The sequence below is a fragment of the Pseudorca crassidens genome, chromosome 14 (genome assembly GCF_039906515.1).
Source record: "Pseudorca crassidens isolate mPseCra1 chromosome 14, mPseCra1.hap1, whole genome shotgun sequence".
Lineage (NCBI taxonomy): Eukaryota > Metazoa > Chordata > Mammalia > Artiodactyla > Delphinidae > Pseudorca > Pseudorca crassidens.
The window spans coordinates 6495104-6513656 of NC_090309.1; the positions used below are offsets into that span (position 1 = coordinate 6495104).

The 18553-nt window shown below is 42.3% G+C and overlaps 1 protein-coding gene across 7 annotated transcripts in view; it reads right to left on the reverse strand.

Annotated features, from left to right (window-relative positions):
• The window catches only part of NPAS2 (neuronal PAS domain protein 2), a 181870-nt gene that overhangs the window by 67241 nt on the left and 96076 nt on the right, over positions 1 to 18553 (reverse strand). For all 7 annotated transcript variants that reach the window (XM_067704152.1, XM_067704149.1, XM_067704148.1 and 4 more), the window contains exon 3: positions 5111 to 5259. In XM_067704152.1, the coding sequence (XP_067560253.1) occupies positions 5111 to 5259 (149 nt within the window). The remainder of the gene's footprint in view (positions 1 to 5110; positions 5260 to 18553) is intronic.

The following is an 18553-nucleotide window of genomic DNA, read 5'->3' on the forward strand; positions in this document are numbered from 1 at the left end:
CCATAAATACCCTCCCCCTTTTCCCAACACATGCGCTCTTCTGTAAAATTCCTCGACCATCAGGATGAAACTGTAGGTTAATTGTTTGTCTAGGAGAAGAGTCTTTCTGGCAGCCCAAATCTGATATAGACAAGGACCATCCAACTTACATTTCTTTTAGCTCATTCAGTATGACTAGATACTTTCCACAGCAACAGCATAATAATAATGAAAGCTGCCATCTCATTCACTTTGATTTTCAATAATCTAATTACAGCCCTTGCAAGTTAAGGCTCCATCCACAGCACGTTAAAAAATAGATAAAATGCCTCCGAACAAGTTAAACTGGGAAATCGAATTCAGTGTTATAATCTCATCTCTACCGGCGTTTTACGGGACAATATCACAAGCTATAGGTGACAGGGCAGGATTAGCAAAGCAATATCGTCAGAGTGGTTTCTAAACAGCAAGGGAAGCACCACCATCTGGGAGCAATTTTGCAGGGGAACATTGCAATCAGAAGCTGAACCCCCAAAGTCTACCAGAGTTTAAGTTGTACTTGTGCCCCTAGAACGTTCACCTCCCAATAGCTCATGCTACGCATGAACAAGCAGGTACGATTTTAGGTTATATACGGTCAAGGAGTCGTCTGGAAAATGGGGCAGAAAATAGGCTGGATGGGGTAACTGTCACCCTGTCCAACAGGGACATTTCTCCTTGTTCTGCTGCCATCTCCACCCCACCCCCGCTCACTAAGGCAGACGTACGGAAGGGGCAAGGATGAAGACTAGAATTTGATGTTGGGAGAAAGTGACACTGAATCAGCTGAGACTCGCACAGGCAGAGGAAAGCACACAGGTCAGCCTGGTCTCGTAGAAGCAACGTTTCCACGGGTGTGGATAAGACTGCCCAATATGCCTTGCTATCCACATAGTTTAGGGGTTTCTCTCCTGTAACAGATCCTGATGACACAACGGTTCCCTACAGAGAAACACGGTCAGATTCTCATTTTGAGGTGGATTACTCCAAAGAGAAAACGTATGCACTCCAGGGTGAAGGTGTATCTCCCAAGCTGAGAAAATAGGGATGCCTGACAGATCATTGAGGGAAGAGCTAAATAATTATAACGAGTACCTGCACCTCATCCTCATGCCTGACGTATCACGTGGGCCACCTTCAGCGCGAAGGCAGAAAGCACATCTAAATCCACAGTTCTTAACCCTGGCTGCACGCTGGAATCACCTGGGCAGCTTTAAAAATACTGATGCTTAGGCCTGACCCAGGGGTGAGCTGGTCAAAGGCTCTCCACACCCACAGCAGTAGTGTTCGCCTGTTTTTATGGTGTAAATTCTCAGACCCTGGCTGATTTCTAGCTGCCAACTTGATGTCAACTGGCTTGGAAAACTCTTGAAAATTTAACGATCACCTTTTGCAAGCTGGTTTGAGCCCGCTCCAGCTCACAACCTGGGTTCCACCCCTAGAAATTCTGAGGTGTTGGCCTGTGAGCTGTGACCCAGTTACATGTACTTTTAAAAGCTCCTCAGGTGATTCTAAGGGGCCACCAAGGGTGAGAGCCAGTAGTCTAAAAGGCCGCACTAATCAACAGCTATAGTGTAGCTATGACGTCTCTATCTGTAAGCGTCCCATAAATCATGTCTTGCGGAGAAGCAGTACGGTGTAATGTTAAAACCTTGGGCTCTGGAGACAGAATGCCTGGTTTGGATTCTGTACCTTCCTGGCTGTCTGATAACAGTGGCTGAGCATCTCTGTGCCTCGGTTCCCTCATCTGTGAAAAGGTACCAACCCAAGGGTCACTGCAAGGCTCAGATGACATACACTCCAGTGAGTTACTCTATGGAGCCCTTAGAACAATGCCTGCCTGGCTCCAGGTGAGCCCCGAATTAATGCTAACCATGCTATCCTCCACTCCACCGCAGATGCTTGTGGAGTTCATGTCCATTTGGATTATAAGTTAAGTTATTGTTTGTTTTTGTTTTTTGCTTTAATCTAAATTTTGGTCCAACCGTGATGTTTCTCAATAAAATCTGTCTTGGATTTTCTATCTTCTTTTGAATGTGGAATAAGGATAAGGGAGATCTGGGGTTGATCCTGGTTGCGTTTCAGGGGGCTGTGTGGAGTAGGCCTTAGTCTTAAGAAAAAGGTGAGATGGACACAGGCACTCCTGGTGGTAGGAGGCTGCATTTCTGCTGACGGATCCTTTCCAGGTCCCAGATTTGACAATTCTGTAATTCCACAGTGGACAGAGCCCAACATAAATGTCACACTGATGAACCTGATCTCAGCTGTCCTATTTCTCAGTGGCACTGACCTAGTTTGAGTAATTTGCACACAATATCTTGGTAATCAAACCAACCTGCCCTTTCATTTAGCTAAATCATCATTTAGGAAATATAACCATTCTGCTTAAATTATTGGGGGCAATCAAATATTGCTGCAATCCTTTATTCTTGTTCCCGGCTTGACTGTTCTTCCCTGACTTTTAACAAAAGCAATTAACATATTCTTTACTCTCCCCTGGGCAGCTTCGGGGTAAAAAAGGAGATATATCATTACTGTCACATTTGTAATAGGTATACACAATCATTACAGAAATAATAAAAGAATAACAAGTACAATGAAACTTTCTAGTGTCCCAGCTGTGCCCTCTTCCATGAAATCATCTTGTCTAGGAAAATGTTCAGTGAAGGAGAAGCATCACGGTAAGCACAGAAGATCTGTAATTATCTCCTCAGTAACCTGACATTTCTGACTTTAATATGTTTGGTGTCATGGCTAAGGAAAAAAAAAAAAGAATTCTGTTCTTGCTTGTTAGTAGCTCCTGAACCCTCGCCTAACTCTTCAGTTTTTTTGTACCATCCACAGGGGAGCAGTAGTGCAGGGTGGGCCGTGCTAAGAGGTAAAAGGGTTGGAAGGAGAGTAAAATGGAGACAGGATGATTTGAGAAAGACATGAGTTCAAGTAATAAGTTCGTATAATGGAATACTAGGTACCAATGAAAATGAATCAGCCATTGCGCTGGAAGAATACAGATTAGTCACACAAATATCATGTTCATAATGTATGATTGCATCTGAGTGAGGGCCCAACAGATGAAACCAATCTCTGGTATTGGAAGTCAGCCAGAGAATACCTTTGGGGAAAGCAGAGGTAAATAGGAAGGGGCAACTATTGAGGAAGCTTCTATTTCGTGACCTGGGTGTTGGCTTCCTGGCTGTATTCACTCTGTCCTAACTAATTCAACTGTACAGTTATGATCTGTGTATTTTCTGTATGAGTGTTATACCTTTATAAAGTATTGAAAAGTTAAAAAAAAGAGTGGAGTGCTGGAATAACTAGTCACTTGTAAAAGGATGAATTTTGACTCCCTATTTTTACTCCATATACAAAAAATTAACTCAAAGTGGATCAAATATCTAAATGTTTAACCTATGGCTTATATCTAAGTGCTTAAATTATAGCTTAAAATTATAAAACTATTAGAGGAAAATATAGATTTAAACGTTCATGACCTTCATCGACAATAGTTTCTTAGATATGATACCTAAAGCACAAGAAACCACCACCAACAACAAGAAGATAAATTGGATATCATCAAACTTAAAACTTTCCTATGTCAAAGGACATCATTAAGAAAGTGAAAAGACAGCCCACGGAATGAGGAATGTGTTTACAAATTATATATCTGATAAGGGTCTAGTATCCAGAAATCTTACAACTCAATAGCAAAAATATAAATAATCCAATTAAAAATGGGCAAACGATTTGAATAGACAGTCTCTAAAGAAGACATACAAATCTGCCATGTGCCAGTAAGCCCATGAAAAGCTCAACATCATTAGATATTAGGGAAATGGAAATCAAAACCACAATGAAATATCACTTCTTATCAACCAGGAAGGCTATAATAAACACACACACACAATCAGACAATAACAAGTGTCGGTGAGGATGTGGAGAAACTGGAATCTTCATCCATTGCTGCTGGGAATGTAAAAATGGTACCACTGCTGTGGCAAACAGTCTGGCAGTTTCTCAAACATTTAAACACCAAGTTACCATTCAACCAAGCAATTCCACTCCTAGGTATACCCAAGAGAACTGAAAATATATATCCACTCAAAACCTTGTACAGGAATGTTCACAGCAGCATTATTTAACAGCCAAAAGAGTGAAAATAGCCCAAATACCTGTCAACTGGTAAACAGATAAGTGAAGTGGTATATCCTCACAATAGCATATCATTTGGCCATAAAAAGAAATGAAACACAGATACTTGCTAAAATAAGGATGCTAAGTGAAAGAAGCCAGAAACGAAAGACCACGTATTGTATGATTCCATTTGTATGCAATGCCCAGAACAGGCAAATCTACAGAGACAGAAGGATTCAATAGATCAGTGGTTGCCAAGACTTGGAGGGAGGGTGGAAATGGGAAGTGACTGCTAGTGGGGTACAGGGTTTCTTTGGGGGATGATAAAATTAGATAGTGTCTATGGTTGTACAACCTGTGAGTATACTAAAAGCCAGAGAACTATAAACTTTAAAGTAGTCAATTTTATGCTATGTGAGTTACACCTCAATTAAAAAACGGATTTGATATTAAGTCAATTAATTATTTTTGATTACTTTTTTCCATGGTATTTTTTTTCCCATGGTATTAATTTTTTCCTTCTACCTAAACTCTTTGGTAGAAGGCCAAAGAGTTTAGGGGCAGTGGCGGCAATGGATGGAGACACCAGTACCGTCTGATCCACTGGAAGATGAATACCTGGTCATGGCAGGGCTGTACGAAAAGGCTCGCTCCAGACATTTCTAATCAAGATGCTTCCATTGTTAGTGCCGCCCTGCTTGGGTTGGGTGCGACCTGTGAGTCTGCTCTGGATTCCCTCATCTGGCTGAGAAAGCAATTTGGGAGGTGAGTGTCCTGTCCCAAACCTGCTGGAGACAGGGTTTTTCTAGAGGGTGGAGCGCCTTGGAAAGAGGAAACCTATGACGGAGGAGATCGGGTTTGCTGGGGAGGGAGAACCAAGCAGGAAGACCAACTTGGTGAAGTCATTGCCAAAGGGAAATGGCAGGAACGGAGTAAAAACGGAGAGAAGCGTAACCATTACCATTGTGTTTCTGCAGGAATCCGATGACCTTCTCCAGCACGGTGGTCTTGTCCATCTTCCGCGTGTTGCCAGGCAGCATGGAGCTGAGCTCTTTGATGAGAACATTGAACTGGTCCCGACGCTTCTTCTCAGACTTGTTTCGAGAAGCTCTGTCAACGCAAAATACACAGGTTACTGGAACATTCCACTTCTGGAAGCCTTCCTTACGGGATGGACGCACTTTTGGTCAGAATGTGTTCTGCTGAGATCATCTAATCAAAACTTTTCAAGGAAAGAAACGTGCGCCATATTTCCGAGCTGAGTAACAGGGACAGAAAAAATGTTACGCTAGGCTCCTGGCCACAAAGAGAGACAGGATCAGTGAGTCATGCCTCAGATGCAAAATCTTATAGATCGGCTCTGTGGCCAGATGCTCTGACTCCAGAGAACAAATGACATGCTGATTATCACGATAAACAGCCCCGAGGGGTTTGCTCTGACAGTCTGTCCTCAGGCCCAAACCAGGTCCCCTCCAACCCAGAGCGCCTAGCCCCTGACGCCAAGTCACGAGGGATAACCAGGCACCCTGAGTGTCCGGTAGAGAGCCAGTGCCACCCAGGGCACACGTCCTGCCCACTGCCCCGGAGCTCATCATCCTGTTGGGGAGTCCAGGCACACCCCACACAAAACCATCTACAAGCCACGTACGGTTCAGAGGCAACGTGACAGGGACTGCATGTGACAAGCTGCTAAATGTTGCTGAACCCTTTTAAAAATGACATGGTGGAAACATCAATGCATGTTACTGAGTGAAAGAGCTAATCTGCAACGACTGCACACTTGAGGACTCCAACTCTATGACCTGGAAAAGACAAAACCATGGCGACAGTAAAAAGATCAGCGGCTGCCAGGGCTTGAGGTGGTGGGGGAATGAACAGGTGGACACGGGATTTTCAGGGCTGTGAAACTAGTCTATATGATACTATAATGGCAGACGTGTGTCATATATTTGGCCAAACCCAGAGAATGTACAACCCCAAGAGTGAACCCTAGACTACGGTCTTTGTGGGACAGTGACGTGTCAACGTAGCTTCACCAGTTGCAGCAAACGGACCAGGCTTGTTGGTGGGGTGTTTGTAATCGGGGAGGCTGTGCATATATAGCGACAGAGAGCATATGGAAAATCTCTGTACCTTCCACTCAATTTTGCTGGGAACTTAAAACTGCTCTAAAAATAGACTTTTTTTTTTTTTTTTTTAAATGACACACTACACTGCACGCCTACAGAAGAGATCAAAGTGGAGCTGCTCAGTTTGAGGGGAAGGGATCTGCTCTGAGCCACTGAGGCACTGAGGCAGCCTAGGATCCCAGGAACTTGGATAGGAAATCGCAGCTGCAGGGGCTGCTCTACTAGACAAGGGACCAACCCGCCCCCCATAGCCTGAAGAAGTCTGAGAAGCTGTGGCACCCCAGAGGCCTTGATCCTTAGACACACCACAGGCCAACAGCCCCCTTACTCAAAGCTGACCCACCCCTCCCTAATTCACCCCAGATGGATTCGTTCCAGAAAGTCAGCTCACCGAGAGAGAACAAGGGCCACAGCTGCAGGGTCCATTGAACTTGCTGGTCCAGGCCCCCTGGGGCCCGGGGTCAAGGTGCCTGGAGCAGCAGATCACCCACCAGGAGGCCACTGGCCAATGCGTGGTCAGGACAGGATGCTGGTGGCTTGTGACAACTCAGCAGGTTCCCCTCAGAGGGATTCGCCTCCCCTAGGGCAGGTACCAATATCCACAGATGTCAGTATCCCCATAGATACAGCTTCCCCAAACAGCCCTTAGAAACAGAGGCACACACCCCAAACACCCTTTCCCTTGATGCTGTGATGGCCACAACCATTCTGCTTGTCACTGCCTAATTGCGCACGACCTGTCTTGGTTTCAACCCACCCGTATACAAGTCATCTTTTGCTGATTTCGTCTCAGTTTGGAGGGTTTCCTGATAACAGCTGAGGTAATTCTTCACAGCTCACCTAAGGCGTGTGGTAGCTACCCTTACCTAAGGGTCTCTTCCTTTTCCTGACTTTTCCCTCCTTCCTCTCCTTGGATTTCTGGGAGGACCCGAAATCCTCAAGGCATTTCTACAAAGGCCTCATTCCTAGGCTAGTCACTATCTTCAAGTACACTCTCTCCCAATCTCTCCCACAGTCTGACTGCAGGTGTAGCAGTAAGATGCTGAGGTGCCTTTGTGCCAGTCCAAGGTGAAAAGCATACTGTTCAAACACATGGGAGAGAAGAAAGGAACCTTTTAACTTTCTGAGTGACTGTCTATGCATTATAAATAATTTTTTGGCCTAGATTTGAAGAGTGACATGCAACCTCCTTAGTCAAAAAAAGCTCTGTTCCTGTCCTAGTTTGCCCATTATAAATTATTGGTGAGCAGATAACACCCAGCTCATTATGACTCTGTTCTCTTCTTCAGTGGGTATAATGACAATGAACACAGCCTGGCAGAGACAATGATGAAGGCTTATATCATTAGTGACAGGAACACAAGCTTGTTTCTGTCAGCCTCCGCCTGGGACACATGATGGTGCCCACTGGAAATTGGTCAGTGTCAGCGGAATCCACAGCTCTGAGCCAAAAAGGAAAAAAAAAAGCCTTAAATGACCTTATTTCTGATAAGGAGGTCTGCTCGTCAGGCCCCGAGACCACCACGCCTAAGGCACTGGGAAAACAGGTTGAAAGACACTTAAACAATCAGCCTTTGGGTTTGTTTTTTCCTTTAAGGCGTTATTTATGTTCAGTGAAACGCATCCATTTTATGCGCGTAGTTTGATGAAGCTTGGTAACTGGAACCACCACCAAAATTGAGCTGTAAAGCAGCTCCTCGATCCTAAAAGGGTTTCTCCTGCATCTTCGCTGCTGATCTCCCCGGACCACAGCCCCGGGAAACCACTGGTCTGCTGTCACTGTCGTTTTGTCTTTTCGACGATTTCATATAAATGGAAACAGAGAGCACAGAATCTTTTTTTTTTTTTTTTTTTTTTGCGGTACGCGGGCCTCTCACTGTTGTGGCCTCTCCCGTTGCGGAGCACAGGCTCCAGACGCGCAGGCTCAGCGGCCATGGCTCACGGGCCCAGCCGCTCCGTGGCATGTGGGATCTTCCCGGACCGGGGCACGAACCCGTGTCTCCTGCATCAGCAGGCGGACCCCCAACCACTGCGCCAGCAGGGAAGCCCAGCACCAGAATCTTTGACTTTTATTTAGCATAAAGTTTTGGCGATTCATCCATGCTGTTGTATATATTAATACTTCACTCCTTTTGACTGCTGACTAGTATTCAACTGGGCTGTTTCTACTTCGGGGGTATTAAGAATAATGCTGCTCTTATTATACAACATGGGGAATAAAGCCAATGTTGTGGAATAATTGTAAATGGAAAGTAACCTTTAAAATTTGTATAAAAATCAAAAAAATAATAACACTGCTCTGAGTATTCATTTCCTTGTCTTTGTGCAGACACAGGGCTAAGTACAAAGGTATGAAACTGCTGGGTCATATCATAAGAGTATGTTTAACATTGTAGCCTAGTACCGTATAGTTATACAAAATGGCTGTCCTGTTTCTGCATTTCCACCTGCACCGTATGAGAGTTCCTGTTGCTCCACATCCTTGCAAACACTTGGCATTGTCAGTCTTTCTTCACTTTAGCCACTGTAGCGTTATCTCATTGTGGTTTTAATTGGCATTTTTCTCATGATGAGTGATGTCAGCATCTTTTCCCATGCTTAACCCTCTTTCGTGTATCTTCTTTTGTGAAGTGTCTCTTCAAATCTTCTGCCCATTTTTCAATTGGGTTGTTTGTCTTCTTTTTATTGAGTTTAAGAGAGAGAAAAAAAAGAGAGAGGAGGTCCAGGAGGAAGGGAAGGGGTGTGTGTGTGTGTTTTACACATACATTGATACAAGCCTCAGCCTTTGGCTTAGAGTGCGGGGCTCCAAGAGCTCCAGGTTATCTTTTCTGATGTCTCCCACGGGACACTGGCGACACAGATAACACTTGCTGGGCACTTACTATATAACAGCACTATTTCAAGTGCCCTACATGTATTCATTCCTTTAATCCTCACCATGACCCTTGCAGGTAGGTACTGTTAGCATTCCCATTTCACAGGTGAAGCTGAGGCACTGAGAGGCTGTATAACTCCCGACGTCACAGGACTACGAAGTGGTGGAGAAGGCCAACTCAGGTGCCCATGCTATGAAGCGCTGCACTCTCCCACCTCCTTCTACAACTCCCTCATTCTCTCCACATCTGTAACCCCTGGAAGCCCCGGTTCTGTTCTCCATCATTGTGTTCTCTTCTTGAAAATGTCACATAAACAGAATCAGACAGCATGTCAACTTATGAGCTGGCTTCTACCCAGCACGATGCCTTTGAGGTTCGTCCAAGTTGCTGCACCTACCAACACCTTCCCCTTCTCACGGATGAGTAGTTTTCTACTGCATGGATGTAACACAGCTGGCTTATCCATTCCCCTGCTGAAGGAGATTTGGGTTGTTTCCCATTTTCGTTCATAAGTAGAGATGCTGTAAACATTTGTGTACAGGTTTTTGTGTGAACCTAAGTTGTCAGCTCTCTGAAGTAAGTAACCTGGGAGTAGGATGGCTGGATCACGTGGAAAGTGTATGTTTAACTTTCTAAGAAACCGCCAGACTGTTTTCCAGGGTGGCGGTACCCTTTTCTCTCTTGCTAGCGCTGTAGAAGTGATCCAGATGTTCCACATCCTCAAGGGGAGTTAGTATTGTCAGTACTTTTTGTTTTAGCTCATCTAAGAGATGTGCAGTGCTAGCTCATTGGGCTTTCATTTGCATTTTTCTAATCGCTAATGATGTTGAACATCTTTTCATGTACTTTTATGCCATCTGTACATCCTCTTTGGTGAAGCATCCGTTCATGCCCTTCGGCATTTTAAAATGGGGCTGTTTGTTTCCTTACTGTTGAGGTTTGAGAGTTCGTTATATATTCTGATACAATCCTTTGTCAGACATGTGATCTGTCAATATTTTTCCAGCTTGCCTTTTCATTCTCCTAATAAGTGTCTTTCACGGAGTAAAAGTTTTAAATTTTGATGAAGCCCAAGTTAACCATTTTTTGCTTTTTATGGCTTGTGCTTTGGTGTCAGATCTAAGAACCCCTGGCCTAACCTCAGGCCACGAAGATTTTCTCCTGTGTTTTCTTCTAAGAGTTTTACACATTTTACCTTTAGACTTATGATCCATTTTGAGTTATTTTTATAACATGTAAGGTTTAGGTGAAAGTGTGTTTGCATATGGCTGTCCAGTTGTTCCAACTCCACTTTTTTGAAATGACATTTCTACACTGAATTACCTTTGCACCTTTGTGAAAAATCAATTGGTCAACTTTATGTGATTCAGTTTCTGGGTTATCTATTCTCTGTTTGTTCCAGGGAAATGTGGAGCTTTCCCTCCACCAGTACCATATTGTGCAATTACTGTAGTTTTATAGTAAGTCTTAAAATTAATAATGTGATTCCTCCAACTTTATTCTTTTTCAAAATTATTTTGACCATTCTAGTGCTTATGCCTTTCCATTAAATTAACAAAAAATTATTTTATATTGGAGTATGGTTGATTTCCAATGTTGTGTTAGTTTCAGGTGTACAGCAAAGTGATTCAGTTATACATATACATATATCTATTCTCTTTCAGATTCTTTTCCCATATAGGATATTGCAGAGTAATGAGTAGGGTTCCCTATGCTATATAATAGGTCCATGTTGATTATCTATTTTATATATAGGAGTGTGTATATGTTAATCCCAATCTCCTAATTTATCCCTCCCCTCCACCTTTCCCCTTTGGTGACCATAAATTTGTTTTCTAAGTCTGTGGGTCTGTTTCTATTTTGTAAATAAGTTCATTTGTATCATTTTTTTTCCAGTTTCCACATATAAGTGATATTATATTGTCTTTCTCTGTCTGACTTACTTCACTTAGTATGATCATCTCTAGGTCCATCCATGTCGCTGCAAATGGCACTATTTCATTCTTTTTTAATTTGATCATTCTGGTGCCTATGCCTTTCCATTACATTTTACAAGGAATTTGTTTTTTTTTTTTTGCGTTATGCGGGCCTCTCACTGTCGTGGCCTCTCCCGTTGCGGAGCACAGGCTCCAGACGCGCAGGCTCAGCAGCCATGGCTCACGGGCCCAGCCGCTCTGCGGCATGTGGGATCTTCCCGGACCGGGGCACGAACCCGGCTCCCCTGCATCGGCAGGCGGACTCTCAACCACTGCGCCACCAGGGAAGCCCCAAGGAACTTGCTTTTATCTACAAAGAGTTCTGCTGGGATTTTGATTGGAATTCTTTTAAATCTATGGACCAATTTGGGGAAAACTGATATCTTTACTCTGCTGAGTCTTCCAATACATAAATACATTGTCTTTCCATTTACTGAGGTCTTCATTGATTTCTGTTAGGAGCATTTTGCAGTTTTTACATACATATTTCACACGTTTTATTAGATTTATACCTAAGTATTTCATTTTGGGGGATGGACTATAAATTATGTTTTTAATATCAGTTTCTAATAGTTTTCATAGCTAACCTATAGAAAGATGATTTGTGTGTTTTAACTTTGTATCCTGTGACCTTGCTAAATTCGCTTATTAGTTATAGGAGCTTTTTTTTTTTTTTTGTAAGTCTCTCTGGATGTTCTATATACACAATCATGTCATCTGTGAATGAGGAAAGTGTTGTTTCTTTTTTTTCCAGTCAATATGCCTTTGAGTTCTTTTACTGTCTCATTACTCTGGTTAGAACTAGCAGCATGATGTTGAAGAAAAGTCATGAGAGCAGATAATTTTACCTTGTTTACCATTTTAGGGGGAAAACATTCAGTCTTTTGCCATTAAGTATATTAGCCATAGGTTTTATGTAAATGCCCTTATGCCTTTTACGTAAATGCATAAATAGGAGGAAATTCCCTCCTACTCCTAGTTTGCTGAGAGTTTGTATCATGAATAGAAGTTGAATTTTGTCAAATTCCTTTTCTGCATCAATTAATATAATCATGTGGTTTGGTTTTTCTTCCATAGCTTTCAAACTTGGTGGGTTACACTGATACACTGACTGGTTTTCAAATATTGTATAGCCTTATTTTCCCTGGATAAAACTCTGCTTGGTCATGATGTATTTGATAGGCAGATAGATAGATATAGACAGACAGATGGACATGATTTGCTAATGCATGGTTGAGGATTTCTGCATCTGTGTTCATGAAGAATATTGGTCCATAGTTTTCTTTTCTTGTACTGTCTTCTTCTGGGTAACGCTGGTCTCACAAAATAAGTTGGGAAGTATTTCCTCCCCTGGAGGAGACTGTGTAAAATTGGTGATAATTCTTCTTTTAATGATTGACAGAATTCATCAGTGGAACCATGTGGGTATGAAGATTTCTTTTTCACAAGATTTTAAACTACAAATTCAATTTCCTTATTAGTTACAGGATTCTAGGCTTTCTATTTCTTCTTCTTCTTCTTCTTTTTTTTTTTTTTTGTGGTACGCGGGCCTCTCACTGCTGTGGCCTCTCCCGTTGCGGAGCACAGGCTCCGGACGCACAGGCTCAGCAGCCATGGGTCACGGACCCAGCTGCTCCACGGCATGTGGGATCTTCCCGGGCCGGGGCACGAACCCGTGTCCCCTGCATCGGCAGGCGGATTCTCAACCACTGCGCCACCAGGGAAGCCCTCTATTTCTTCTTGTATGAGTTTTGGTAGTTTATAGTTTTTGAGTAATTGGTTCCTCCCATCTAAGTTGTTGAACTTATAAAGGTTCCATTGTTCAAAGAATTCCCTTATGGTCCTTTTAATGTCTGAAGGGTGGTGCAGTGACATCTCCTCTATAAAATTCCTGCTATTGGTAATGTATGTCTTCTTTTTTTGTCATTCTTGCAATAGGCTTACCAATTTTACTGATTTTTTAAAAATCACCTTTTGGTTTCACTGATCTTTCCCTATTATTTTTGTTTTCACTCTTATTGATTTCTGCTCTTATATCTGTAATTTCCATTCTTCTTCTTGTTTTGAGCTTACTCTGCTCTTTCATTTCTAGTTTCTTACAGCAGAAGCTTAAGTTCTTGATTTAAGACCTTTTCTCTTTTCTATTATGAACATTTAATGATACAGCTTTCCCTCTAAGCACTGCCTTAGAAGCAACCCACAGATTTTGCTATGTTATAATTTTACTCTTGTTCAGTTCAAAATACTTTCTAATATTCCTTGAGACTTCCTCTTTGACCCTTGGATTACTTAGAAATGTAGTGTCAAAAAAGTGCTATCTTTTTCTCCCCCCCACTATATTTCTGTTTCTAATTTAATTTCAGTTCATTAGACTTTTTTACATTTGTTTTGTGAAGAAGGATTTGATTTATCTTATTGAACGTTCAACGTGTACTTGAAAATAATGTGTATTCTGCTACTGTTGGGTGGAGTTTTCTACAATTGTCAAGCATATCTTTTTGGTTGATAGTATTTTTTAATTCTTCTATATCTTTACTGAATTTCTATATGCTAGTTCTATTACTGAGAAAGGCATATTAAATTCTTGTCACAGTTCTTTAGGTTGTGCTTTATGTATTTTGAAGCCCTGTTGTTAGGTATATACACATATAGAATTGTTATGTGTTCTTAGTATACTGACTCTTTATCATTATGTAATATCACTCTTTATTCCTGGCAATTTTCTTTGCTATGAAGTATACTTTATTTTATAGTATTTTATTGCCACTCTGGCTTTAATTAATTTATGTGGTATATCATTTTCCATAGTTTTACTTTTAACCTATGTATATCATCATATATAAAGTGAATGTCATGTCATTTTAAAAAATCCATTCTGAAGATGTCTTTTAGTTGGCATGTGTAGGCCATTGCATTTAGTGTAATTATTTATATGTTTGGATTTAGGTATACCATCTGTTTCCTGTTTTTTCACTTTTTGTTTGTTCATTTGTTTTTTTGTTGTTCCTGTTTCTCCTTTCCTGCTTTCTTTTGGGTTTATTCCATTTTAATTTATCTAACCCATGCAGCTACAGTCAATTAATCTTTGACAAAGGAGGCAAGAATATACAATGGGAAAAAACATTCTCTTCAGCAAGTAGTGCTGGGAAAGTTGGACCACTGCTTGTAAATCAATGAAGTTAGAACAAACCCTCACACCATACACAAAAATAAACTCAAAATGGCTTAATGACTTAAACATAAAACATGACACCATAAAACTCCTAGAAGAGGTCATAGGCAAAACACTCTCTGACATAAATCATGCTAATGATTTCTTAGGTCTCCCAAGGCAATAGAAATAAAAACAAAAACAAATGGAACCTAATGAAACTTACAACTTTTTGCACAGCAAAGGAAACCATAAAGAAGATGCAAAGACAACCTACAGAATGGGAGAAAATATTTGCAAATGATGCAACTGACAAGGGCTTAATTTCCAAAATATACAAACAGCTCATACAACTCAACAACAAAAAAAACAAACAACCCAATCAAAAAATAGGCAGAAGACCTAAATAGACATTTCTCCAAAGAAGAAATACAGGTAGCCAATAGGCACATGAAAAGATGCTCAACATCACTAATTATTAGAGAAATGCAAATCAAAGCTACAAGGGACCACCTCATACCAGTCAGAATGGCCATCATCAAAAAGTCTACAAATAACAAATACTGGAGAAGGTGTGGAGTAAAGGGAACCCTCCTACACTGTTGGTGGGAATATAAGTTGGTGCAGCCACTGTGGAAAACAATATGGGGGTTCCTCAGAAAACTAAAAATAGAATTACCATATGATCCAGCAATCCCACTTGTGGGCATATATCCAGACAAAACTATAGTTCAAAATGATACATGCACCCCTATGTTCATAGCAGCACTATTCACAATAGCCAAGACATGGAAACAACCTAAATGTCCACTGACAGATGAATGGTTAAAGAAGATGTGGTACATATACACAATGGAATACTACTCAGCCATAAAAAAGAATGAAATAATGCCATTTGCAGCAACACGGATACAATTAGAGATTATCATATTAAGTGAAGTAAGTCAGACAAAGACAAATACCATATGATACCACTTATATGGGAAATCTAAAATATGACACAAATGAACCCATCTATGAAACAGAAACAAACTCCTAGACACAGAGAACAGAGTGGTGGTTGTCAAGGGGGAAGGTGTTGGGGGAAGGTGATGGTTGGAGTTAGCAGATGTAAGCTTTTATATATATGATGGATAAACAACAAGGTCCTACTGTGTAGCACAGGCAACTATATACAATATCCTATGATACACCATAATGGAAAAGAATATTAAAAAAAGGAATGTATGTATATATGTATAAATGAGTCACTTTGCTGTACAGCAGTAATTAACACAACATTGTAAATCAACTATACCTCAATTAAAAAAATAAATATCTACTGTGTTTTTATTTACTATATTTCTTTGCATAATTTTTAGTAATTAAGGATTATAATAGAAAAACATCTTTTCAGGGCCTACTTAGAATATTTTGCCATTTCAAGTGGAATGTGGAAACTTTACTCCTAATAATTCCCTTTACCCTCCCCGTCTTTATATTGCAGTTATGTTACATACGCTGAATCAGATCTACATATGCTGAATCAGATCTACATGTGCTGAATCAGATGTACACGCGCTGAATCAGATCTACAGGTGATGAATCAGATCTACATACGCTGAATCAGATCAGATTACTTTTTTCCCCAAATGTCAGACTATCTATTAATATTATATTTAGGCAGATATTTACCATTTCTGTTACTCTTCCTATTTCATATCCCAAGTTTCCATCTGGTATCATTGCCTTTCTGTTAAAAAAGAAATCCTTTAGCAATTCTTTCAGAGCAGGTCTCTTGATAAGAAGCTTTTTTAGGTTTCCTGCATTTGAGAATATCTTCATTTACCTTCATTTCTGAACGATATTTTCACTGGATATATAATTCTGGGCTAATGGTTCTTTTCTTTTGACATTTAAAAAATATCCTGCCGCTACTAGATGAGAAATCCAAGGTGTGATAGAGGAGCTTCAAGATGGCGGAAGAGTAAGACGCAGAGATCACCTTCCTCCCCACAAATACACCAGAAATACATCTACACGTGGAACAACTCCTACAGAACACCTACTGAACGCTGGCAGAAGACCTCAGACCTCCCAAAAGGCAAGAAACTCCCCACATACCTGGGTAGGGCAAAAGAAAAAAGAATAAACAGAGACAATAGATAGAGACAGGACCTGCACCAGTGGGAGGGAGCTGTGAAGGAGGAAAGGTTTCCACACACTAGGAAGCCCCTCCGCGGGCGGAGACTGCGGGAGGCGGAGGGGGGAGCTTCCGAGCCGCGGAGGAGAGCACAGCAACAGGGGTGCGGAGGGCAAAGCGGGGAGATTCCCGCACAGAGGATCGGGGCCGACCGGCACTCACCAGGCCGAGAGGCTTGTCTGCTCACCCGCCGGGGCGGGCGGGGCTGCGAGCTGAGGCTCGGGCTTCGGTCGGAAAGCAGGGAGAGGACTGGGGTTGGCGGCGTGAACACAGCCTGCAGGGGGTTAGTGCATCATGGCTATACGGGAGGGAGTCCGGGGAAAAGTCTGGACCTGCCAAAGAGGCAAGAGGCTTTTTCTTGCCTCTTTGTTTCCTGGTGCGCGAGGAGAGGGGATTAAGAACGCTGCTTAAAGGAGCTCCAGAAACGGGCGCGAGCCACGGCTAACAGCGCAGACCCCAGAGACGGGCATGAGACACTAGGGCTGCTGCTGCCGCCACCAAGAAGCCTGTGTGCGAACACAGGTCACTATCCACACCCCTCTTCCAGGGAGCCTGTGCAGCCGGCCACTGCCAGGGTCCCGGGATCCAGGGACAACTTCCCCTGGAGAACTCACGGCGCGCCTCAGGCTGGTGCAACGTCACGCCGGCCTCTGCCGCCGCAGGCTCACCCCGCATCGTGCCCCCCCCCCCCCCCTGGCTTGAGTGAGCCAGAGCCCCCGAATCAGTGGCTCCTTTAAGCCCATCCTGTCTGAGCAAAGAACAGACGCCCTCCGCTGACCTACACGCAGAGGCGGGGCCAAATCCAAAGCTGAACCCTGGGAGCTGTGCGAACAAAGAAGAGGAAGGGAAATCTCTCCCAGCAGCCTCAGGAGCCGCGGATTAAATCTCCACAATTAACTTCATGTACCCAGCATCTCTGGAATACATGAATAGACAACGAGTCATCCCAAACTGAGGAGGTGGACTTTGGGAGCAACGATATATATTTTTTTTCTCTTTTTGTGAGTGTGTATGTGAATGCTTCTGTGTGAGATTTTGTCTCTATAGCTTTGCTTTTACCATTTGTCCTAGGGTTCTGTCTGTCCGTTTTTATTCTTTTACTCAAAAAAATTTTTTTCTTAATAATTATTTTTTATTTTAATAACTTCATTTTATTTTACTTTATCTTCTTCTTTCTTTCTTTTTTTCCTCCCTTTTATTATGAGCCGTGTGGAGGACAGGTTCTTGCTGCTCCAGCCAGGCATCAGGACTGTCACTGAGGTGGGAGAGCCAAGTTCAGGGCACTGGTCCACCAGAGACCACCAAGCCCCATATAATATCAAACGGTGAAAATCTCCTAGAGATCTCCATCTCAACGCCAAAACCCAGCTCCATTCACCAACCAGCAAGCTACAGTGCAGGACACCCTATGCCAAACAACTAACAAGACAGGAACACAACCCCACCCATTAGCACAGAGACTGCCTAAAATCATAATAAGGCCACAGACACCCCAAAACACACCACCAGACGTGGACCTGCCCACCAGAAAGACAAGATCCAGCCACATCCACCAGAATACAGGCACCAGTCTCCTCCACCGGGAAGCCTATACAACCCACTGAACCAACCTTAGCCACTGGGGACAGACACCAAAAACAACGGAAACTACGAACCTGCAGCCTGCAAAAAGGAGACCCCAAACACAGTAAGTTAAGCAAAATGAGAAGACAGAGAAACACACAGCAGATGAAGGAGCAAAGTAAAAACCCACCAGACCTAACAAATGAAGAGGAAATAGGCAGTCTACCTGAAAAAGAATTCAGAGTAATGACAGTAAAGATAATCCAAAATCTTGGAAACAGAATGGAGAAAATACAAGAAACATTTAACAAGGACCTAGAAGAACTAAAGAGCAAGCAAACAGTGATGAACAACACAATAAATGAAATTAAAAATCCTCTAAAAGGGATCAATAGCAGAATAACTGAGGCAGAAGAACGGATAAGTGACCTGGAAGATAAAATAGTAGAAATAACTACTGCAGAGCAGAATAAAGAAAAAAGAATGAAAAGAACTGAGGACAGTCTCAGAGACCACTGGGACAACAT